The sequence below is a fragment of the Ooceraea biroi genome, chromosome 6, assembly GCF_003672135.1.
Source record: "Ooceraea biroi isolate clonal line C1 chromosome 6, Obir_v5.4, whole genome shotgun sequence".
NCBI classification, from domain to species: domain Eukaryota; kingdom Metazoa; phylum Arthropoda; class Insecta; order Hymenoptera; family Formicidae; genus Ooceraea; species Ooceraea biroi.
The window spans coordinates 540,931-566,224 of NC_039511.1; the positions used below are offsets into that span (position 1 = coordinate 540,931).

Genomic DNA, 25,294 nt, shown 5'->3' on the forward strand with positions numbered 1-25,294 from the left:
ATGGATTCTTGTAAAATAGGATTTAACGTCTGTTTATTGTTTACGTCTCAGGCGATATTCACCGAATAATGAATAATGAATATAATTATAATTGATTATATACGACGTTAATAATAATTTATTTAAACATTTATACATCTATAAAAAAATGTGTCCACAGTCTTGAGAAAGCAGTTGTGTATATATTAATACACACATTACATGTATGGAGAGGGTGTTTGGAAATAGGCAAAAGTATTTTATTAACATTGCAATATTCCTTGTTCAAAACTGATGTGTCGTGTTTTCTAAATCAAACCGTGAATACTGCTCGAGCTTCATTGTGAGCTACATAAAAAACATGCAAGTAAACAATAAAATATGAATTTCTCATAGAGTTTAGTATTCAGCTTTAGAATGTTTTATATACTTGATCGTAATGTTAAAATCGGAAAAACCGTTGTCATGCAATTGCTTCCGATAAAGAAGAAAATCAACCGAGTCTTTAGAGACAAGTCTTACTCATCGTACAAATGTGCCTATTACCGAACGTCCTGTACAATTTTGTAAATACATCAAGAGACGCAGTAGGTCTCACGCCAGGTGCATATATATTTATATATATTTTTTCATAGGGATTGCCCAATAATTATTACCACTCTATTCTTCTACGAATCCTCTGACTAATCTAGGATCAATCTTTATTTTTTTTTTTTCTTTAACGTAAGTGTCGATATACGTCTATCGATATATAGTATTGGATCTATAAACCTGATCGATTTCTGCCGAGTAAAATTTCAAATGAATTTCAGATGAAAAATAGATTCCAAATTGGTCAACGAATCTGTAGGTGAAAAAGATGATGGCATACCCTGCATATATGTGTGTATGTACAGGATGTCGTTGGAACGTCCAAAGAAAAAACTTTGAGGGCACATCTCTCTCTCTCTCTCTCTCTCTCTCTCTGTCACACAGCCATACATACATACACGCGCGCGCATTAAAAAGAAAAGGAAAAAGGTCGTCGTCACTTTGACGTCGTTCCTTCGATACGAGAAATGTGCTTTCAAAGTTTGAGCAGACTTTTCATTGACACAGCCTGTACACCTACATACTTGTTCCTCTATTTATATAAACAACTTAATGAATTTGCTATACTGCCTAGACAAAGCATCTCGAAACTTAGACATTAAAAATAATCGGTGAGTCTGCTTGTGAGATTTGTTATGTCTCTCATAAAAACCGAGTCCTGGGTTCGTAGGCTCTTGATAAATGCATTTCTAATGTGCGCCTACATGATGTAACGTGTTATCATGATGAGACACGCACAATTTGTCGCAACTCGTGACTCGTGCTCCTAGACAATGGGCCATAGTCACGATCGTATCATCTTCGAGATTACAGCACACGCACTTTGATTACTCGTGACCCATTCTTGGCCCGATTTGAATTAAAGCGATCGTTACAGATCGCATTGTGCAATCTGATTTTTATTCCTAATAATAAGAAACAATCGTTTGCTCGTACGCAATTGAATGGAGCATAAATGGGGTTCCGTCCGTAAAACTAAAATAAATTAAGTACAAATATTACATGAGAATACTACTGACGCCAGGACGGAAGCACTGGAACGATCGATGATGACCAAGTCGATAGAATACGAGACGAAAGTGAGACATTTGCAGAGCACGCGGTACGAAACAAGATCGGGAAGAGAGCAAACGACGGCAAAAGTTAACGTCGTTAACTCGAGTTCATCAATTTAGGCTGAAATCAATTCTGAAATGTCAATTATATCAGTCATATTCGATCGTTCATTCGCTGTGCCAACGACCTATTGCCGTGCAAAATCGATTAATAAATTAAATTGACTTACAGTAAATTGCCCGTCTATCTAATATGCTACTTTTGGGAGACACCGCCGCGCTACACGCTCTAATCACCTACCGTGAATGATATCTCTTTGAATCTCACGACAAGCCGTAACACTCGTTTCTTCTTCTGTGTTTCTCCCTCTTTTCTCCAATTGAAAAGTTTCATTCGATAAATTGGCCGTACAGTCGGTTGGAATGAACCATTTTCTGGACCAACTTCATCAGGATTTTCAGACGTTGCGACATCGTGTACGAGTGCGAGTGCGTGTGTAAATTACACGTGATAAACGAATCGCGTTTAACGAGCAACGATCTAGAAACTACACGACCAATCATTTCGTACTTTTCACACGAGACGTCACGAGATTTTACGTTTTCTTCCTTGCGCGTTATTTTATCGAAACAATCGCTTATACATTTCTTTATACACTTGGCGTATACACGTGTATGCATAGCAGAGAATGCGTTTGACACGGACAAAATTAGATTCGAATGATTGATGATTTTAGAGAATCGATCTTTTTCATCTCGTAAGAAGAATTCCGCTACTACCATCATTACGCATTACGTCACTTTTTTTAATACTTTCGCGTTAAATAACAGAGCCTCTAAATGTGTCTTTGGTAATAAAAACATTTACAAAATTAATAAACGAGCAACTATAACAATTCTGCCACTTGCTCATATACTCTGAAATTTTCTAATACAATAATCTAGATAACGTACCCACACGTGTAAAGAGCGCGTCACTTAAACGTTCGTCGCGAGACTCGAAATTCCAAAATCATCAATAAATATAATATGCTTATTCCTTGTTTACCGTGCTTCGTGTATCACTTACCGTGACACATCTAACGTCTATCCATTTACATAAGACGTGTGCAGATTTACCGTGTGTAAAAATGTCATTGAAACGTGATATCGCTATTGTCAATGTACATAATGCAAAAGATAAATGTCTGTTCCGAGTTGGCGAAAGTATCTCATTCGTCGCGCATTCATCCTGTGTCAGCGTGCGCTCTGAGCGAGAGTTTCGTTTACGCAAAAGCGCCATTTCCATCATCAAGAAATCAATCAAGTCTCTACTTGTGTCCATGTGCGAGAAAATTCGGAAATTGGGTCTAGCGTCCAGCTTTACGCTTTACTTCTCACGTAAAGCAAACCGTCTCTCATGCTTTTACGCTCATACGTTTTCTATTCGAGAATGCCGAATACCAACATGTCTTTCTCGAATGAACGACTATAAAATGGGACACTGTTCTCTTCACCGTTTCGACTCGCGACTCTCGTGACTTTCCCGTTACGGCTCTCGAGACTCTTTTAATCTGTTTGTCAGAAGGGAAGGAACCGACAAACGGATGCGCTGCGCATCGATGTCATTGATATTTAGCTCACGCTGCTTCTTGGCCACTCTTCCTGACCTTTGTGAGATAAGCACCCATCGGATCTCTTAGATAGGACCGTTGCTGAGTCTGTCGCATGACATCTGTCGCAAAGGAATATTGAAATTTCTCGAAGGATGGAACTGCTGCAAGCTACGATAACGCCAACGAGTGCAGACCGTACGGAGATTTGGCGCGGTCGTCGCTTGCTCTCGTGTCTTCGTCCGCTAGGTCAACCCCATAGTTGCTCGAGGTATCGTCCTCCTCTGTAACGAACGCATTAATATACGGAACGGTTTAACAAATATTTCGTTAAAACAGATAAGTCTAGGTCTGCGTCAAGTTTTGCTTATCTCTCATCGCGCGAATGAACAATATTCTCTCCCTGTGTGACTTGTTAAACATTAAACGTGCAAACTTTCGTATTCCTTGACCGTTTACAAAATCCAAATATCTTGGCGCTTTGCCAAGTTGAATTTCGTCACATAAGACGCGTTACGTTACGTTTCCTCGATTCTATTTCTCTTTTTTCTTCTCTCCTCTCTCTCTCTCTCTCTCTCTCTCTCTCTTTCCTTTAATAATTGTTAACTCACCAACATAAAGAGGAAGGGCCGTGTCGTAGGCGTTGCAGGGACCCGCGTGCCGCGTTTCAAGAACGAAGCCAGTAACGCAGGCGTCCTTGATAATGTGACACCAGCTGGGGTAGGTGATGTTATTTGTAGCACATAACATGGTTGCCGATGGATCTCGATCTCGATCTCGATCCCTGTCCCGGTGTGTCCGATTTCGGACGCGCTCCCGCTTCCGGGGACAACGATAGGTGCATGTCACGCAACGTGGTCGTCCAGACTTCATTTCGGACAAACAAGTCTGGCCTTCTCGACAGCGTATTTTCGTACAGTCTGCGCTCTCTGTCAAAATCGAACAACAAAGCGAAACTTTTAAATCGGGATATGCAAGCATGCACAACACACTGCAATATATTATAAAATACTTTATTATACAACATTTCCCGTGTCAAGAGTAATCGCGCCAAAGTCACAGGGTAACGTGTTTTAGCGTTTATTCTTCTATTTGGTCATCTCATAAAAGGGGACGAGACAGAGTAGAAGAGGGGAGGGGTGGGAGGAGGGACTAGATAAATCGTTGAATTAGATCCACTCTATCTCTGTCACTTGGCAATTTCGTTACGTTGACTCGTGTCGTAGACACGAACGATTATCGTCGCAATAACACGCCATTACTTTTGGGTCAATGGCCCATTTCTGAAGGGACGACGGCGTATCGTTCATTTTTCTTTTTTCGTCGCGCTACGAGACGTATTGCGTAACGAATGTTTAACATTTAACAAACTCGAGAGTGCCGGGGAGGCTTTGCTCTCCCATTCAAAAATAATGGAACCGCTAAAATTACATTTTGCTGCTTTTCGGATTTCGTCATTCAGACTGGAACGTAATCGTATGAAGACCAGTGTTACTCTCTCGTGACGTACCCCATAAGGTTGAAACATAAAGAGTAACCATTTAATAAGAGAAGGGAAGTAACGCAACGATTACGCAATGCCATGCGTACAAGAGGGTCATTGGTCATTCAACCTAACGTGGCATTGACATAACGTCGTCAACGTTGATTGAACCATGACAATTGAAACGTTTCATCATTACGCATCGCACGCTACAATGTTACTTTGGGAATCTCGCGCGAGCGATTCGACCTCAAGCAGAAGCTCTAGAAGCGCAGAAAGCGATAAGATAAATTGACGAAAATCACTTTTAGATCGCCTTACCCCCTTAAGCTCGAGCTCTTTAACACGAACGACGGAAACTTGTGCGTATCTCCGATCGAGATACGTAGCTGTTCTATACTACGCGTAACGGCAGCATCACGATGATGTTTACCTTTGTCGCGATAAAAATATCATTCTTCTATGCTATTATCCACTTCCGCACTTGGTTGGCAGGCATAATTTGCCATGCAACAACCGGGTAATTCTCATCGCACGATCCGCAGTCGGCATGGTCAGCGTAAAAATCGCGCGCCTCTCAAGTATTGACGCGAGAATACGAGAAACGGTGTCAATATATGTGCGAGCCATTGGCGAAGCGAAAAAATCAGCAAATTACTTAACGCCTTTGGTGGCAAAAATAAACGGCCGCGGAGATCTTGGAGAGTACAGGATATTCCGGACTGGCTGGTCGTGAGACGGAAGAGAGAGAAGGAGGTGGCGAGAGAAGACGAGAGAGACTCCGAGAGAACCGAGAAAAGCTCATATACGTTCCGTGCACATACTGCCGTATGTATATTTACAGACGCAGGCGTGCACTTTCGCGCCTCGGATCCTCGAATCGGAGAAAGACGATTATTTGCATCGCAACACCTCGTAGCTAAACCGGCTGGTTTATTTGCTTATTTACTTGTCCGTTTCATTATGTACGTGCTGTGCACGTGTATATGTGTGTGGTGTGCGCGCGTATCGTACTCCTCTATTAACGTTTTTACTGTTCCTTTTTTCTTTTGTTGCTTCTTGTTATTCTTGCTCGCGCAGCAACATTTTCGCGCACTAGCGAAAATTCGAGAAAAATCGTCGATACAGAGAGCTTTAGATTTCATTTCATACGTTGCAAGTTTAATTAAATCCCTATTAACAACAGCGACGATTCCAGGATAGTCTCTTTCCATTGAAGTTGACGATTATTTAATCGCAACGAGCACTCGGAAAGCACTGCGTGATATTTATGCATCAGTAATGATCAAAGAATTGCGTCTTGTTCGTCCTCGTTCATCATCACGGAGGAAAGTAATCGCTAGCGAAAGAATTTTCGCCCGTTTGCACAGATCAGAAACTGATAGAGAAAGAAGAAGAAAACCGAGCGACGAGGTGCGAACCGTTTCGTTTTGTCACACGTGCGATACCGAACACTACGTTGGAGTATACTCCAATATATCGTACTCCAGCAGACGCTCATACGTACGCATACGTAAGCGCGATGGTTGCGTGAAACGTGGTCGTCGTCGATGTTGGGGCTCTCATCGTTTTATTGCCGCGACGATACGTAAAGTGCAGTCACGGAACGGAACGGAACAGAACGGAACGGTTTGCATACGGTTTGCATACGGTTAGATCGCAAGAGGAGTTTCTCTGGTGGATTGTTTACAGTATCGAGCATCACGACTACGATACGCAAAGTGGCGCGCGATGTGAAAAGAAGGTAACGACTACGAGTCGATGCGCCAACAGGCAGTAGTAAGGGATGAGTGTCCCGGTGAGACGGTGCACACACGGTGCTGGCAAGTGGAGGAGGTATTCGACTGAAGGCATGCGGCGGCGGTGAATGTCGATGTCGAGACGCACGGACTTTGATATGGTTGGGAGGGAAACGGCGAAGCGAGGACGAGGCAACGTCAGTCGACGAGTTGGAAGAAGCAAGAGAAGAAGCAAGAGAAGAAGGGAGAGAGAAAGAAAGAGACGAAAGAAAGGATCTTACGCCAGAGTCTGATAAAAAAAGACGAGCTTGGCACACGGACGCGCCGCGCCGCTTAGCACCGGCCAGACACGCCGTGCCCACGCAGTGTTATTGAATGCTGTTACCGGGCCCGTGGAGGGCCGCTGCCCACAGTCCCTTGTGTGTACGAGCACTTGTATAATACAACCTTCCTCCGTCTTATCTCCTTTCCCTCGGTACTTGTTCGTCTTGCTTTCTCCTCTTTCTTCTCCTCTTCCTTCTCGTCTCTCGGATTCGCATCTACCACCTCTTGGTTTCTTCTCCGTCGTCGTCGTCGTCGTTCGAGCAACGTGTGCGCACGATTGCTCCTTCTGGTCGTCGACGTTCTCCTCTGCTTCTTTCTTCCTCGCTCTCTCTCTCTTTCTTTCTCTTTCTCGTCTCCGATTCTCGGCCTCCAGAAAGACGATTGCACGTAGGCATACTCGATGTAGTCGTGCCGCGCGGAACTTTCTCGTGAGAGAGGTGTTCTCGTTTGCATCCAACGTACTGCATCCCCTTCACCCCGTTTCCGGACCGATAAACGGCTGACCTCGGCGACCTTAGCGTCGTGCGACCCACCTGTTCCCTTCGAGCGGAGGTGAGTTCCTCCACAGGCAAAGGAAGGAAGGAGGAGAGATCACGAGACCATCTCACAGGAATTTTCAAACAAGGCGATCTCAAGATCTCTGCCCCGTCTTCCCGTTATGAACGCGCCTCTGATTTCGTCGACTCGCTGAATTGCGGAAGTAACCCTACGAAAAATCGATAGTGAAACGGTGCGCTCGCACACTGCTGCTGAATAGATCCGATTATCACAGGCCTGTTCGAACTGAGCGGGACGATTTTCGTTCCGTTGAAGGGAAGAACAAAGTTATTGGCTACCTCGTGATCGTACACCAACGATGGCTTATGTTACGAATGTCTGGAAACGATCTGTCAGAGATTTTTACGGCGCTCGCACGTCGGGAAAGCGACCAGCTACCTAGCTGAAATTGGATCTCTTATCATCGAGTATCTGATGTATACAATAGAATGTACCGTTTCCTCGTTACAACGACTTTCTTTCCCGTACAAGCCAGAGCATCTTGTAAAATCGTAGCGCCTTACGTGCATAGGTGTATATATATATTGGTTTGCTATCCTATCGTCATTGACAAGTCTTTCGCCTCTCGCGGTTTTACCTGGTATCAAACCGGTCTTTCGGTTTCACGGTCATATTCTTCACTGACGTTGTGATCGACTCGATTGAACTTTTGATTTTTCGCGTCCTCCGACGCGCGAGTGCTGATCGATGCCACGCCGAATTCTTTCAGCTGCGAGTTATTTTTAGTCGAATCGGGGACAAGAAGTGGGGAGCAGCACGCACGAGGATCGCAAGTGTCGTAAACGTAAAAGACCGCGTGTCCCAACATATGCAGGCGAATCGCGTGGGCGCGAGTGCGTGTACGCACGTACAAATGCACGATGCGTGCGTGCGTGCGCGCATCCGGTGAATGACCGGAGGGCAAGGACGCCACAAGGACACACATCCTTACACGCGTCTACACATGAATGCGCGCGAGCATTGCATCCCGGGTTGCATCCGCGGAACCATCTAAGAGGGTAACGTTTCTGACGTTTTTGTCCACACTTAAGCACTCTTGACCTATATCGTTGATTCCTTTACCGCGTGCATACGCGACGCTGCGGCGCGAATCCAACGTGTTAAATAGAAACATGCCCGGAGAACAGGATAAACTCTCGCGATGAAACTCTCACAGAGGAATCCGAGAGTTGCAAACCGCACGAATCGCAACGTAACGCATGATAGTCTCTTGTCCGGTCCAAGTGCAACCACCTCGCCCAATACGCGTATGGTCGCATTGCTTAAAATAACCCACGCATACGCGCGCGAAGCTTGCCCACCTACCGAAAGAACGCAGCTGGTCCCGTGGCTGTGCTGCGCGAATGTTGCAGCTTTGCCATTTAAATACAATGACGGCAAATCCCAGATCCTAGAACTAATATGCCCACACCAGTGTACGTACATACATATATACATGCACATGCGTGCATACGCGTAAGACGTCGTCGACATACCAATACGGATGGGATATCAATATAGCGGACGAGCGACACATGGACATCGATGTCGCAGAGATTATCGATGCTCATCTTCTTGTTTGTCGTTGCGCGAAAACGTGGATGCCCACGAGAGCGATGGATCTTCTATATTCTATGGATCCTGTATGGATCTATAGAAATTTCCGCGGAACGATTAAAAAGACGACGAGCCCTTCTCTTTGCTCTCATGTTCGCGTGTGGCTTACAGTACAACAGGCAGGATGGCTAACTTTGTACAAGAAATTGCTCAATTTTCTCGAGTTAACAGAGAGCTGTCGAAAATAATCAGGATGCCAGGTGGTTGCGAGGATCGCGTGATACGCCTCTCTCGAAGGATCCCCGGATGGGTTCTTGGAAAAAAATCTGTCAATCTGACTGGTAATCGGCGAACGTGTCGTGTTCCAACTTGAGGGTTTATGGCAGCTTTCTCGAGAGAAGTGGACAGAGAAAAGACGATGCTCCTCTTTGTCTCTCGCTCCATCTTTTTCCCTTCTTCCCCCTTTTTTTCCTTTCTTTCCTTTTTTCCATAATTTTTTTCTTCTCTTTCACAGCCCAGCAGATCGCGTCTCGGTCGATGAACTTCCTGGAACGATCTTGCGATTGCCTTCTCATGTTTTTTACTTTTATGCCTCTTCCTTTTCTCTTCTGCTTGCAATATAAGACACTCGTGAGAAGCACCGAGTCATACCTCGCAGTTATCCGTTTCTTACCGCAATTATGGATTTTGCGAAACAATCGCCGATTTCAGAATAGTATTCTTCAGACTAGCCGTCCAATCTTCGTTGAGAGATATACAAGTACAAGGTTTAAAGATTGGCGTTACGTTACAACGATTTCGATCGGAAAATCAATTCTAACGTAACGAGCTATAAAAACCTGCGCAGTTTAAAACAGTTTAGCAACTTTGCCTGTTGACGGTTAACGGTGAACACCCTACGTATTCGTGCAATTCCACGCAGCCATGCACGTGCGTGCGCGCGCGCGTACAGGAAGCGCGGAGAAAAGTCGCTTGTGACCGCGGGAAATGGAAGCACCAGATTCTATCGCAAATATGCGCGTGTATCGGATCTCGTCCACAACTGGTGTAACGACTTCCTTCTCGAGATTCTCGGGATTGCCATTATTTTTAGTGCCTTTCCATTGTGCTATCCGTTCACGTCTGTTTACGCCTTCGTGCCGCGCGACTGGCCGAAGGCGAGCCAGACCCGTATCCTTTTCTTCTCCGATCGACTCGCACCTCTTCCTTTTTTGCGAACGAATCTCAGAGTCACAAATATCCCATCTTTTACTTGATTTCTACGAAAGAGCTCGAGTAGAGGAGTGGGTGGAACGAAAAAAATAGAGAAGCAAGGTGAAATCGGAAGAAAAAGAAGGGAGAGAAAGGCCGATTCCACACACTGAATTAGACAGGCTGAAAATCTACTCAGGAATTTTATTATTTCCATGGACTTTGAATTTAAGAACACCGTGTCTTGGCTGTACTTTATGGTCGTTTCGATTTCGAGAATGTGCGAAGCAAACAACGATAAGAAAAAGAAGGATTCCGGTGCAAAACGGTGCGCCCGGTTGACTACGCGTCCACTCGTCGATAAAACTAACTTTTCTTCTTCTACTGTTATCTTCTTGTACGATTTGATTATGCGTTACGCGATACCTTGTTTGCCGTTGAATTCCGTTAATATAACGCGCTGTCTACTCTCGGAAAGTGACTTTGGAAATGAATTTTAGTCGATTGAAAAGTGCGTCTTCCGTAAAATTGATAAAAGAAGAAGAGAGATTAGAATGTGAGAGAGAGAGAAAGAGAGACTCACGCTTGCAATGGCCCTTATAAGCGACGGGAATGGCGCGACCCGCGCGGCAGGCGGCGAGTCGCAGGTGGCAGGCACTCTTGTAGGTGTTTCCGTCGGCTCCGCAAACGGGGCGCGCGCCGGCGACCTGGTGCGGGGGCGCCTGAGGGCACCTGCGGGCGCACCTCACGCAGTGAGGACTCAGGTTCTGGTCCAGCAGACAGCTCCGACCTTGGCCGCACCGGACCCGTGCGCACGAACCTGCTCGACACTTTGCACGTTATTACGCACAGTCGTAAACCGCCCGCATCATAGACATTGCATCGCCTTTCTTTATCTTGATTCTTAGTCGCCAACCACTCGCCACTCGTTTGATCTACGGTTACTGGCTCTGGAGAAATCTACTTTTTCTCGCGCGCACATTATAGATCAGATACATTATAGATACGTTGATCGCGCGTATTACCGGATCGATTACGAGAGAGACAATTATCGTAGGCGGCGGCGAGTGGCCCATATCGAGAGGCCAATCCCACCGGATGTTTCTTTCCGATCGTTTTATTGGCGTTTCTTTATCCGTTCTAGCTGACACGCTCGCGCGCATTTACGCCCTAGTTTAATGCAATTACCAATTCTTCGAACGATAAGAAACTGTAAAAAAATAAAAAGCGGAAAATGCAGCAAACAGTAATGCTAGAGAACGCGGGGGATAACATTGGGTTTCGCAATGATTTTTCAGCAAAGCAATTTTGACTCGTTTATACATACTCACTTTGGCAGTGGCCGTTGTAGGCAACCGCGAGTTCGTGGCTACCCTTTTTGCAAGCTCGTTTTTTAAGTCTGCACAGGCTCTTGTAACTCTTGCCGTCCGTCCCACAGACCGGTCCACCACCGCCTCGCGGTGCTTTGCACTCTGGACTACACACGCACCTCGGTCTTCCTCTACGCACCACGCACTTTTTCCCTTCTTCGCACCTCACTTCCGTGCAGCTCTCTGCCGGATAGAAACGATTCGACATTTCATACATTTTGCTTACGATCGAGCTTGCTTTTGATGTTTCGCGCCTTTTCTTTCTTTTGCAATTGACTCGCGACTGAAAGCAGACTTTCCTATTATTATTACTAATATAGTCTCTGTCCGTGCCTCGTACCTCGGCAAGGACGACACTGCACTCCTCCACCAAGAACCCTCCAGAAGAAGAGACTTCCGCTATCCAGATCCTCCTCGGAGTAGGCGGTTGCTGCTGCTGCGTTAGACGCACAGCAGTCTTCCCTCGTGACGCCTTGTGACAGAAGCTCCTTGCAGCGACCGTTACTGATAGATGACCAGCATATACCACCTAATGCGCATTGAACAAAGCAAAATGTATGAGATTTCAATCGATATTCTCAATTAAACCCTTTGCGTCGAATACGAAGGGAGACAGACCAAGATTCTGGTTCTGGTCAAAGAACTAAGAGTATCCTCGGTAGTAAACTAAATTCAATTTTCGATCCTTGGTCTAATCTTGCTTGGTCACATCTACGCGAATCAACGTTGCTAATCAATGTAATTGATAAAAAAGAAAATATCCTTAGATTATTAGCCCTATGAAAAAGTGGAACAAGGTCGTTTGCAACACGAAATCGCTGCTAACCGAATACGATGTTATAGATGGACTGTGCGCGTAATATTGCACACAAAAACGTTCTTTTCACGTACAGATAAAACATCATCATTTCTTAATAATAATCATTTCTTTCATAGTTGCGTCACGTTTATTTTTCATGTTTATCGTTCATTCAGATTCTGTTAAAGCTTTCTCTGATTATTGTGGTAAATACATGTATGTATGATGATTACTTTGAAAAAGTATCGGTAAAGCGGTAGCACCAGTAACGGCATTGGCGTAAACGCTGTATTCACCAAAATAACCGCGAAACCCTTGAAACGTTTCGCTTGGGCTCTTTCTCTCTCTCTCTCTCTCTCTCTCTCTCTCACTTTGTGCGAGAGCAAGAATAGATTCGCTATCGCTTGATAGCTCGCGTGCTCGAGAAGCTCGTATAATTTCGTAAAATCCATCTTTCTGACTGAGAGTGTACTCGTGTGCTGTAAAACTGTCTTCCACCAATTGTTTCGCGCTGATTCTCGATCACTCGTAATTTGACGAAACGTATCACTCCGCGCCGTTATTCGGAAGAGAAGGCGGAACCACGGCAGTTTCTTGCGAAGCGAAAAGGAAAGTCTGACAAACTCAAAGCATTAATTCCCAGTTACGACGAGGCAAGGCAAGGCAAAGCAAGGCAAGGCAGGGTAAGACAAGGCAAGGCGAAGGGAGACGCAGAGTGGCACGGCTCAGCATGTCTAGACCACGACGTAGCCACCGTTTGGCCCAGTTACGCCCTTCTTCCTCTTCTCCTCTCGTTCGCCAAACCCCACTCTTCTCCTCTCAGCGGATTCTCTTGCGCTCTCCGTCTCTTTATACTTGCCACTACCATCCCTACTCTTACGGTTCACAGAGAGCTGCAGCGTGCTCCGGCTGTGTACCGTCTAGAGAGTTTGTTATTTACGAGGAGCAAGCTCGGTTCGGATGAATCAGTTTCCGCTTCCAAGTCTTCCTCTCTTTAGTCATTCCGCGTGTTCCTTGCTGCGCTTACGTCACGGCAAACATCTCTCGTCATGCCTTCATACGATGTACGTTGCAACCCCATCATCGTATTGTATCGTAAACTCAAAGTTCCATCTTGCAGAAATTTCCAATTGAAATCAAGTATACACGATCTCTCGTACGATCGTTACGAATGTTTCATAATCGATCGAGTGTCACAACAGGCAGGCATTACGTTCAGCATCGAAATAATAGCTCTCCGTTGCTCGATATTAAAAGTTTTACCCGGATGAATCTTCTTGTCAAGGTCGCGGCATTCGTTTTATCGTGGTTCTCGTACACGCCGGCTAGTGTAACAACCGCTTTAGGCTCGCTTAAAGCCGATGGCTTCGGCCGAAAAGTAGCTTCTTGGCATTGTGTATTATCCGTTTCCAGATGACGATAACAAAAACTGCAATATTCTTTCCCGAATGACAGTTGTGTCCTTCTTGATGATAGTAAATAGAAAAGTGTCGCGATGCGAAAAACTCTCTCAACGCCAATGATCAATGATAGATTCTATTCTAGATTCCACTTGAAGATTTCCAGGTTCTAGTTGGTTGGACTCAGCTGGACGCTATACCGTACAGGCACGTCGACAGGCATGCGAGATACAAGCCACCGATTAAAGTGCCTATTCGCGGTGCACAGCACGGTTCACCGCGCCAGCTTTGCGCATACACGCGCAACCACTTTCGCATCCGAGCAACTTGAAGTTTCATACGATCGATCCGTATTGGTGAGCGATTTTACGTCCGCGTAAATGCGGCGAATCAACTTTGTCGGTCGGATCAATCGGCTAGCGCGAGGGAGCAGCGCTTACATTTTCTGCTATGATATAGAAACAGTGAATTTCTAGAGAGAATATCATGGCAATATCATGGCGTCTCGTTATATAAATCTTGAACCGTCCGATCGATTTGGCGACACACATCGACGATACAGCGTAACGCGGGACATCGCGAAATCGGGCGGCAGCAGGTGGTAAAAAGATCGGTGCTTGTGCCGAAGCAAGCGCTGGGCAGGTATTCGCGACGTGCCGTAGGGGAGACGAGTTCTTGCCCAGGCAAGACGGGCACGCGGTTAGTCATCAAGGCTCAGAGATTGTCCTCGCGCGACCCGACCGGTTGACCAAAACCACAAGCTTCTCCCTTTTATCCTCCTCTTCTTCCCATCACCTTTCCAAGCGAACGCGTTAATACTCACTGATCTCGCATGATCCACCGAGAAATGATTCTCGCGCGCGCGCGCGCGCGCGCGAGAGAGAGAGAGAGAGACATTGTTTCTCTCAACATTTGTGAATAATCGTTCGGACCCGGCTCGAAACGACGAGAGCTTGATCGCTGATTGTCTAGTCTGTCCCCGAGCGAGTGTTCCTCCCATGCATAAATACGCAAAAGTTGAGCGTTAATTATTATTTCACGACTATTATTTATCTCGCGAGATTATTTGGTTCGTTGGGAGACGCGCACGCGCGTCACGATGCGCAAGTAATATCTTACAGGTTTTCGAATGTTCACTTTCTTTGCATGGAATATGAAAGGCAACTGCACGCGCTCGCGCGCATAACTCAAGTGTTTTATCGCGGACTCACCATCTCCCGAGACTGCGCCTTCGGTCATGCTCGTCGAACTGTTTTTACCACACCGCTCATGCTAAGGGATACGGGTCCGAGGTGCTAATCCGATGCATCTACACGACCACGACTGATGGAACCAGTTTTATGTCTACTGAAAATTGGAGTACACTTTCGAAAAACTCGTGCACATTTCTTCGCGTTACCGTACGCGCGTCATCGTTTTCTTCAAGATGAGCCAAGCCAATGCTAATTTTATCCCGGTCCATTACGTGATGTCTTATCTGTGGTACGATACATGTGCGTATTGGAATCTCTTTCTGTATTCTTAAGTTTCTCTTGGAAGAAATTCAAGTCATCTGGTCAATTGTCTACTCGCGAGTCGCATATTTGAATGTTTTAGTCATTTGAACGAAATCGAGACAAACCGAGATCGAGATGAAACATGTTGCTTTGCCATGTGCAGATATGTACGTTCTCTTCTCTGAAAGGGAATCATTCGAATAGGTGCGATCGTTTCCTAGTGAGATTCTTCTGCATTCGGTGTTTTGATCGTGAAAAGTAGAGATCCTCCATCTATCTGTCGCGAACCTTTCCTTCCTCTTTCACGTCCTTCACACGGGGCCCACAGGATTTCCCGTCCTTCTTTCACCCGGTGGCATCGTCCGCGCGCGTCTAGAGGCTCAAGCGCCTCTCGCTGATGCGGAGCACTGACCCGCAAACTGGTTCCTCCATTACACCAGGCTTTCTTCCCCCTCCCCCCTTTTCTCTCACTCCGTCTTTTCTTCTTTCTCTCTGTCTTCCGCTTCGTATATGTCCTCCCCTTTATTTCTTCTTTCTCTTTTCCTTCGTACGTGCGTGCGTGCATGCGTGCGTCCATCCGTCCGTCCATCCGTCCATCCGTCCGTCCGTCCGTCCGTCCGTCCGTTCGTCCATCCGTCCATCCGTCCATCCGTCCATCCATCCATACGTGCGACAGACACACACGAGCGCTTTCTCTCTCTCTCTCTCTCTACATTTCAACATGTCCCTTTTACTTAGCTTCTTCGCATCCATATCAAATTCAATAAGCCTCCTGCAGAATAATCGACCTTCAAGAATCAGAGATTCGGCCAGGTATTTTAGGCAGAGCTTTGTAGCTTTTAATTTTTCATCGAAGCATAATCGTCGTAAACGAATCGCGGAAATCGAGTTTGCAGAGTTCCGAGATGTGCGCTTACGACAAAAACTAAAGAAACATCCCTCCGTTATTATATAAACGCTATCGTAAAACTGTTAGTTCGATTTTAACGTTGATAAAGCTTTAAAAGCTCGCCAAGTCTCGCTGATTGCACTTGCGGTGATCGTCGTAACGCGCAAACATTGAATTAACACTGAATTAATTCGCACTTTATCGCCTGTCCGAAGGCGGCCGACGGTCGGCTTTATGCATTTCCACGAGTAATCGGCAACGTCGACAGGACTAATTTAATTGGCATTGCAAGGATAATTAACGATTGTCGCTGCAGCTGCTCTGATCGTTATTCCTTGTTTTCTTGACATGAATCTTGCATATACGTTACAATGACAGATCAATCTATACAATTCTCGTACCGTACAACTACATCGTGTCGAAAAAAAATCCGATTCTCGACTCAGATTACGAGAAGAGCGTAACAGACAAATATTTCCGCAGCTTTGATACAGCTTTATGCAACGACAGTTTGCGAAACGTTATCGCGGCATTATCAATGACGTAACAACTCTTGATCAAATTGAGCGACACAGTGCAAACAGAGCGCACTTTGGATCGAAAGAGAGAAAGATAGAGAGACAGAGAGAGAGAGGGAGAAAGGAAAATACATATGGCAAATAAAACACACGTACCTGTCGCCAAATGAATTTGTAGCAGTAGTCCGATCAGTGATGCCAGGAGGAAGGTTCTACAGGTTCTATACGGGAATGCCGTGATATCCTGTCGCAAGGCCGTCATCTCAGGCGACCCGCGCCAGGTGGTTCCCCGACGTGCCGCTATCCCTGCGGTGAATCGTACTTGTGCTCTCTCAACTTCCTCTTTCGTTTCCGTCGAATCTACGACGTGAGGTACTCTTGTTTCACATTTCATCAGTCTGAACCGATTCTTAAGCTTTGGAACTCGGTTGTCACCACGGAAACTCTAGCGAAGGATTGCGCTACGATTACATATACACCGATACGCGTCTACTGTCTGATCGCTCGCGGCATTTAATCTCATTTTAGATTTCCGAGTTTTTCGCGTTATTGCGCGTGAGTTTCCAGAGTGAAGCGTGAGTGAAATTGTATTTATCTGAAAGTCCGAATGTGCAAATTGTCTCGTCACGCGCCAGCTTTCATGATGATTTCCGCGTTTCAATGAAAACTGGATCTCGCTTCACGCTGCCGACACGATTCTAAACATACCAAATTTGCTAATAACGCTAATACTACGCAAATTGTCGTTTTCCCTTTGAATTGTTTCTCTTGAAAACTCGGACGCACGTCTGTCTACGAATATTCAGATAAATCGTGTGTATCATCGCGGTTCACCGTGATTCACGTTGAACGAGTGCCATTCTTTGTATACATTTATACATACATATATATCCGTACATGTATATATATATGCATACATTTGTTTCGAAATTATAACACAAATTGAACAATTTTGGTTGTAGCTTTCCTTCTTTGGTATGTCTTTTCACGATTGTGTTACGTGAGTTGCTTGTACATGTATACGCATATAAACGTTGATAAAGTCGTGTGTCATTGAATTACATCTTATGTGAAATGTACACTTTTGTCGAGATAATTTTATCACCCTCTCTCTCTTTCTCTCTTGCTTGTTTCTTGCTTGCTTTTCGGCAATTTTACGATATCACACAAGTCCATAACATCTATTACATCCTTTGCAATCCCTTTTATCTCGTTAAGAATATAAAACTTTCTTGGATCATGTACGTGCGAACGATAGACGCAAAAGCGTGATTGTCGGATCGTAATCACTGAATCGTGGTCGCAACGACCACGAGGACACGCGAAAATGGATCGATGCAAACACCTGTGGATGGTCGGAAAGCTTCGTGTCGTATGCAAGAACGGAATTGTATGCGCGTGTATTACGTTTACTCGTTTGCCTCTGCCTCTTTGCAGATGCTTTCTTCTCGTTTGATTTTTCATCGATCGAAGCACGACACTTGGGGCCACCAGCCACGAATCATCGTGACACGTGGTGCGCCTTGCGCAACAAAACACAAATTACGATTCAAGATCCTCGCATCTCGCAAGGATGACGCGCGGTTTTTGCCATCAATCTGGAGCAAGAGTCCTTCGAGAATGTCTCGCGCGATTTACCTCTGCGTTCTCAGTGACGGATATCGTTTTTAGTCGATGACGATTTTCGGCACGGTGCTCGGTAGATTCACGACTCGATCGTCGATCCTCCACGAACTCCGCGAGTTTATTTCGCGGCGCGGCGTGTGGCGCGCGGGATTCGTCGATGGAAAGCAAGCTCGCGCGAGGCCGCCCAGCAGACTGAGAGAAGCAGTTGGGAGTCGACAGCCCAGCCGCCAAGCAGCAGCAGCAGCCAGCACAAGGCGAAACGTTTCGCCGTATGCCGAGCGAAGCTCTGCAAAAGCAGCACACGCGGCAGCGCTGTGTTGTATCGTCCCCACTTCCCTCCTTTGAACGCACGATCGCGACGGTAACGATAGTGGTGGCGGTGGCGGTGGCGGTGACGGTGACGGTGACGGTGATGGTGACGGTGGCGATGGTAATGGCAATGGTGGTGGTGGTGGTGGTGGTTGCTAGTGTTAGTGGTGGCGGTGACGGTAGCGATGGCAATGGTTGTGGTGGCGATGGTGGTGGTGGTGATGCTGGTGGTGGTGGTGACGATGGTGGTGGTGGTGACGATGGTGGTGGTGGTGACGATGGTGGTGGTGGTGGTGGTGGTGGTGGTGGTGGTGGTGGTGGTGGTGGTGGTGTTGTTGTTGTTGTTGGCGGTGGTGGTGGTGGTGGCGGTGGCAACTGCGATGGCGGCAACGGTAACGGTGGCGGCGGCGACGGTGGCGGTGGCGATGGCGGTGGCGACCACTGCTGTTTGTATGCTTATACGTTTACCTGCATGCATGTCTTCTTCCTTCTCCTTCCTCTTTTCCTTCTTCTTGTTTTCATCTTACTTCTGTCTCATCTACTATACTCTTGATATTCTTCCTTTCGCATCCGTGCCTTCTTCCGTCTTGCCTATGGGTCACAGGATCCACCTACGCTTCCCCTTGGTTGTCCTTCCTTTTGTTTTTACGCGTTTCTCGCACGGAAGTTTATAGCGGAGAATTTTCCGGTTTCGCCAGTTACGCACGGTATGATGGGAAGACTTGCTCGTGCGAGCCAAGACCAGAGAGCTTACGTGCCTTACGTCTTTTGCATACACGGGCAATCTATGATGACACGTAGAATTTACGATAAAGTTACGGCGATTGGTCTTGCACCCAGTTTTATTAAATTCGTGCACTTTTTATACTCGTTTACCTTTTTATCTCATGTGCGCAAGTGACATTTATTTCAACATTTCAGTGAAAAAAATCTCTATACCCCAATTAAATTTCTCCACAGATGAGGCAGTGTAATTTTATATTTTATTGGACTTTATTCATCAATTTCGTACTATTCCGTGGGTTACTCATGGGAGGCACTCGTTCATTTTCAACAACCAAATTAACAGTAGATTTAATACAAAATCGGAAAAACGCTCCATAGGGAGACATGCAAAAGTTGAATTGAACATTTGACAATTTTGATAAGAATCGAGATATCGTGTTGACGCTTGTAACGTTTGTCATGTGAACTATTGGATCAATGTCACGAATAATGCCACACACGAATAATGCTTGATTATTTTAAATTTTGAATAGACTTGTCATTTATCTGCAGACATAAAGGGATTGACGTTAAAACTTGAACCAACAGAAATGAAACGAGAATCGTCAAAATGATTATCAGTCGTTAGTCGTGGCAAATCATCTCGGATGGTGCGCGTACGCGGAGAAAAGGAATTTGGCACGAAGCTAATGCGATACACACCGTTCCGGCGGCAAGATGCAATGGTGATTGGCGGATGCACCGCTGGTCTACGTCTCTTTTATACCTCGCCGAACCTCGCGCGGCTCGGCGCGGCTAGGTTCGGCGCGACCCCCTGACAAAATGGTACCGCCCCCTGGCCACGTGACGATGTCGGATCTGCCAAGCAGGAACACTATGCGCTCCTTGCACCGGTAGTTGCGCACCCCAGTTGGTCTACCCCACTATAGAGACTCGCACCCTTCCATCCTTGCTCACCCGGCGATGCACTAATTGATATCGTTACGTGACAACAAAGTACGCGTATTTGTATTTTTTTCTACCTATTGCTCATTCTGATATCGATGATGATATTTTACACCCTAAATAAATGGCTGATTTCAAAGCTAGAGCTAGCAATTGCGTACGCGATCGCTTCTCCCCTCCCCCCCCCCTCCCGCCGCACATTCAAGTTAAGTTGACAAAGGTGACGAGTCAAGCAATTGACTTATATGCAACGCTTTTTCGATTTTAGCGTTTTGAACAATATCTGAAGTCGCGGTGCATCGCGATGCGTTGCGAGCTTGGTTGGTCGGTCGATCGGTCGCGACTCGAGAGTGAATCTACTCTGTGTATGGTCCGGCTCATGCCGTCTGCCTATCATGCAGTCAATGAACGTGATTCATTCTTCCTTGACAGAGGTGGACAGACGGACGGACGGACGGAGGAAAAGCGTAAAGATGCGTGAGAAAGACGCGTTGAAACGGTTCAACCGATGAGAGAAGGAGATAAAAGTGGACTGACAACCCCATCGGCGGGCTGTCATCGAGTGCAGCTGAGAGAAATAACGAAATAGCGAGAAGAAGGAACGCTAGTGATGGAGGAACGCGCGAGAGAGTGAAGAAGCAATGAGGTTTACCTTCCTTCGAACTCGCGAACCTGCCTTTGATCCTCTTCCGCGGAGCGGCAAAAAGCGATCGATCTCGGAAAGCATTGCACGATGGAGAATCCACTCGGGGCTGTCCGGCTGCTATATGCGGTCTAGACTTTCTTCAATGGGCGGTCTGCCGAACTGAATCGCCATTCGTTTATCAACGGCTGTCTTTGCGCGAATTGTTACGAGAATGGAGAAACTCGATTTTTTTATATGTGCGCGCGCGTTAATACTATCTGTATGCTGAATTAGTGGCACATTAAGATCGGTGATATCACAATAACAGGGCTCAAATAGTGCCAATAATGTTGCTAATAGTAATGGTGTACTTCCTTTAAGTTTAAGCGCTGTTTCCTCTCCAGAGAGTCGTTGAATTTTCGAGAGAGATTACGCAATTAAACGAAAAAGGATAAAAATCGATATCGATATCAATATCATTCAAAAATTGCTGAAAAATCTTTCGAGTTTAATGATGGGATTGCGACTCGTAACTCGTTCACATTTCATAATGTAGAAAACGTGCCGGCTCGGGGGGAAATGTCAGTCGTGCGCTCGTATTCGATTTGTGATATTAAAATTATTGAGAAATGAACAATTGCTTTTGTAAATTCGAAGAAGCCTTGTGCATCGAACATGCGCAAAAATGCATCTTCTCTTATTGCAACTCCATTCTATACGTGTCGCATGCTGTATGTAACAGCGAACCACGCTGATGCGAACGCAACTGGGAAATTTAATTTCGCGATTCTTATGCTCTCATTCTCCGTGTGCCGGCACACGAAGATTTCTCAAAGAAACAATGTCTCGTGGCTGTTCCCATTCTCGAAGGTACGTTCGCGTCAGCGAACCTCTCCTCCTTGAGCCGCATCAGTAATGTCTAAAGATTTACACTGCGCACGTGTGCGCGTTGCTCTGGCGCACCGATATTTCTCGTGCATATCCCGCGTAACGAGACAACGCGACTCTTTCTGAGATACGATGGTTCCACGTTCCCTCTTTTAAGACCATTAAGTTATCCTAAGCAACGCGCACGAAGCAACAGCCAGAAGAATATAACGTTATTCGTACGTTACCTTATACGATACGTTGCAACGTTTGTTTCGGTAGAGTGTCACTCGGGTGCAGTGAGAGCGAGCACGTAGCGAGATAGACGTACGTAAGATACGAATCGCGACATGCTTGTTGCAACAAATGGCTTATTTTGCGGATATGCAGATTGCGGAAAGAATAGGGGAAAGAAGGGAAAAGCACACGTCGTTGCTGTTTCGTTTCAATGACACTGATCACGTTTCTGATAACATTGAGACAACGATCAGATTTACCGAACCAGATGTGAAAGCGCGCGCGGTAGCTTTGAAAGATCTCGTCGACTCTCTATACTGGACACGTTGAAACAAACGCATCTTCCTGCTCGACGCTATGTTCTTCGGTATAGTCGCGAGCCGAGTACCTTCGTCTACGAGCGCGTGAGTGACGATTACGAGCAAACGAAATGAATCGGTTGGGGGATCAATTGTCGGATCCGATAGTCCAAGCTTGAAAGATTCGTTCTCACATGCATACCGCAACACGCAGAGCTTTAGCAACATGCTGTGACGTTGTTTGCTCTCGTACTCTCATGCTTGTTCCCGCGTTGCTATTTATTACGACACGAATCACTCGCTCTTCTCTCAAACTCGCGGACGTATATTATGCGTCTTTTGTATTCGCGCCGTGTCGCGTGCAGCGCGCACAAAGCGCACAAACGCTGGAATTTGTGTGATCTGGTTTAGCCGCGAGGAAAAATAAGACGATACATGTGTGGAAGCCTCGAGCAACGGCCACGAAATTTTAGCGAGACTCGCGATAGCGCAGCTGTGTGTTTGTCATTTGTATCTATAGAATTGTACGGACAACCTGTAAATCAAGTGCTGAGGAACCTTAAATCTAGGTCGATAGATCGAGGTACGCGTACGCGAGACAATTAAAACCGCAAAAACGTACACCGCTAAAACAGAACCGCAAACAACCTATTTGCATGTCGCGGCGAGTCACGCGAATGTGTAAAAAGTGTAGCCTCAGCCTCTTTGCTCGTGTGTCTCATCCGAGAGGCAAGATCTGCGAATCCCTAGCAAATGTAATGTTTTATTCGTCTGCGTTTTTCTGTTTTCTTTCTCTGTTTTTTTCCTTTCTCTTTGCACTTTTTTGTTGCTTTTTTGCGAGATTTTTCGGTGGAGATGGCGGATTGGTAAGGTAAAAGCAGTCATCCGATTGCGCTGACTGCGGTAAACGAGCGGGGCGAGTCTGAATGCATGGTCGTTTTGCCGCGTCTGCCGGCAGTCTAGACTTTCCGAGTCCTCGAGTCTGGCGTACGACGTCATCGAATCAACAGACTTTTAGGGCGATGCGAAACGTCCGCGAAACATCGTGTTTTGTAACCGCAGTCGGGCAGGCAGTCAGGCAGCCAAGCAGCCAGGCAAGCAGGCAGGCAGGTAGACAGATCCGGATCCGAGCGAAGATGATTCCTGCTCCGAACTCGTATCAGTCTTCCGATGTACGTTTCTCGGTGCGTGACTCGCGACGTAATATCGCATCGTGTTGTAATGTTCTGTATTCAGACGAGAAGGAAACGTAGTTGCAGGAGGATCGTATCGTCGCGTTGAGATATCTCTCGACGGCGATGCTGCATGCAATAACCTTCCAGCTGCATCCGCGACGCACCTGCCTGCCTCCCTTGGTTCTACGCTACTACTACGAATCTCAGACTTTTGCAGGAAATCCAACTCGCGCCATTCTTCATCGATCGTTCTTGGTGGCACATTCGTGGCACATCCGTACGTTCTCTACGCTCTGTAACACCTTCCTCATTGACTCTTGTTATCCGTTTGTCTCTCTTTACCTCGAATTACTTTTCACGTTTCTTCCCGTTTAATGAAGCGGCCTAATAAATCGCGCGATATGTACATCCGCGCTATTGCTAGCTGCAATTCTTTTTCACGTTATTTTAGTCTTGCGTAGATGCACCTAGTTTTGGACGAAGATTACTCGCCATTGACAATGGCACCGGCATAAGCTATGCATTCCTCGTCGAGGAGAACGTGAGACAAACGGAGAAACGGGCCCTCTCGGGCTCGCTCGGAGATCCTGAATGGTAATGATTATAGCAAATTGCTCTTGCTTGGCTTGGGGGTGCCTAATAGCCACTCGGTGGGGCTGTTGAAACCGCGCGCCCCTTCGTTCAACCTTTGATCCCCCCGCCCGAATCAACCCTTGAAAACTTCATTGTTTCTGCCCCGTTCCGTAACGCGCCATGGACAGAACCGTGACGTTCGTTCCTCCGAGTTGGTGGATGTTCTCGATATATCTTGTCGACATTTCTCTTGTAACGATGCATCCACTCCACATTGGATGCAAGAAAATTTTTATTTCATCGTTAATTTTCTTTCTAGAGAGAGAGAGAGAGAATAGTTTGGCGGAGAAAGGCACGCGATCTTGTTTGAACGGATATCGAGATGTGAAACGTGGTGAATGTGCCGTCGGCGGAGAGAGCCGTCAAGTCGAGGAATCGGTTAATGGTCCGAATCACTGACACGCGTTATGTGCAAAATCGATGGCGATCGAAGGGGAAGCGATGGAGGAGAGAGGGTCGCGAAATAGCGAAAGAAGAAGGCCGCGTATATACGCGGTAATGAGATTAGGGAGAGAGTGTATGCGCACGAGAAGGAACAAAAGGCGATGAAAACACAAAACTAGAAAAACAACGTGCCACGGCAACGAGAACACAGCGGGGGATAAAGGGACGCGGAGACGCGGGAATAAAAGACGAGGTTGCGGCGCGCGAGGTTGCCTTCCGCTGCAAGCAGGGAGAAACGAAGGAAGGAGGAAGAGGGAGGAGTGCACACAGGGGAGAGAACTCGCCTGCAGGGAGCACGATCGTTGCTGCCCACGCCATGGCCCATCTATCCACGTCCACTGTGACCACCTGCGCAATCTGACAGGCTGGCTCTAACGATGCGCGTACTCTTGTACGGTATTCTGCGAGAGACAGACGTGTCCATGGAATGTTCGCTCACCGACATTGCCGCGTAATGGCGTTTACGACATTGCCGTAACGGAGAAAATCGATGACTTTGTACATTGGAAAATATCAGAGTCGGCATACCATCTCATACCGTTCCGTATGAGTTTCAAATCTAAATGTAATCGCACGAGCGTAATTGTCCGGCTAGTTTCTCACGGCGGCGAAAGATTGAGCGCAACGTTGCAGCAACGTAGCATCGCCAGTAGTGCCTTTGGCCATCTCTGATCTCGTTGCTGTGCAGTCTTACGCAAATATCGACGCCCTGCGGTTATTGCACCGAGAGAGAGAGAGAGAGATCTCCGCTACAACCAGTACTCGTTAGAATGTAAACTTGCATTCTTATATCAATACATCTTGCAAGACACTGCTAGCTATTTGAAACTTGTCTGTACTCACATGTGCACATAGAACGAAAAAAAATACAAACAATTGGTGAAATTT

General features: G+C 46.3%; 2 protein-coding genes across 2 annotated transcripts in view; one reads left to right on the forward strand and one right to left on the reverse strand.

The window, feature by feature from the left end:
* The window catches only part of LOC105276517 (phosphoribosylformylglycinamidine synthase), a 45,888-nt gene that overhangs the window by 874 nt on the left and 19,720 nt on the right, over positions 1-25,294 (forward strand). The window lies entirely within an intron of this gene.
* Positions 92-18,582, reverse strand: LOC105276514 (follistatin-A). The gene is made up of 6 exons (XM_020030740.2): positions 16,677-18,582; positions 11,759-11,947; positions 11,380-11,601; positions 10,632-10,868; positions 3,829-4,146; positions 92-3,501 (listed from the first exon to the last, which is right to left on the reverse strand). Exons 1-6 carry the CDS (start codon positions 16,912-16,914, stop codon positions 3,389-3,391), a joined length of 1,317 nt encoding a protein of 438 aa, XP_019886299.1. The 5' UTR covers positions 16,915-18,582; the 3' UTR covers positions 92-3,388.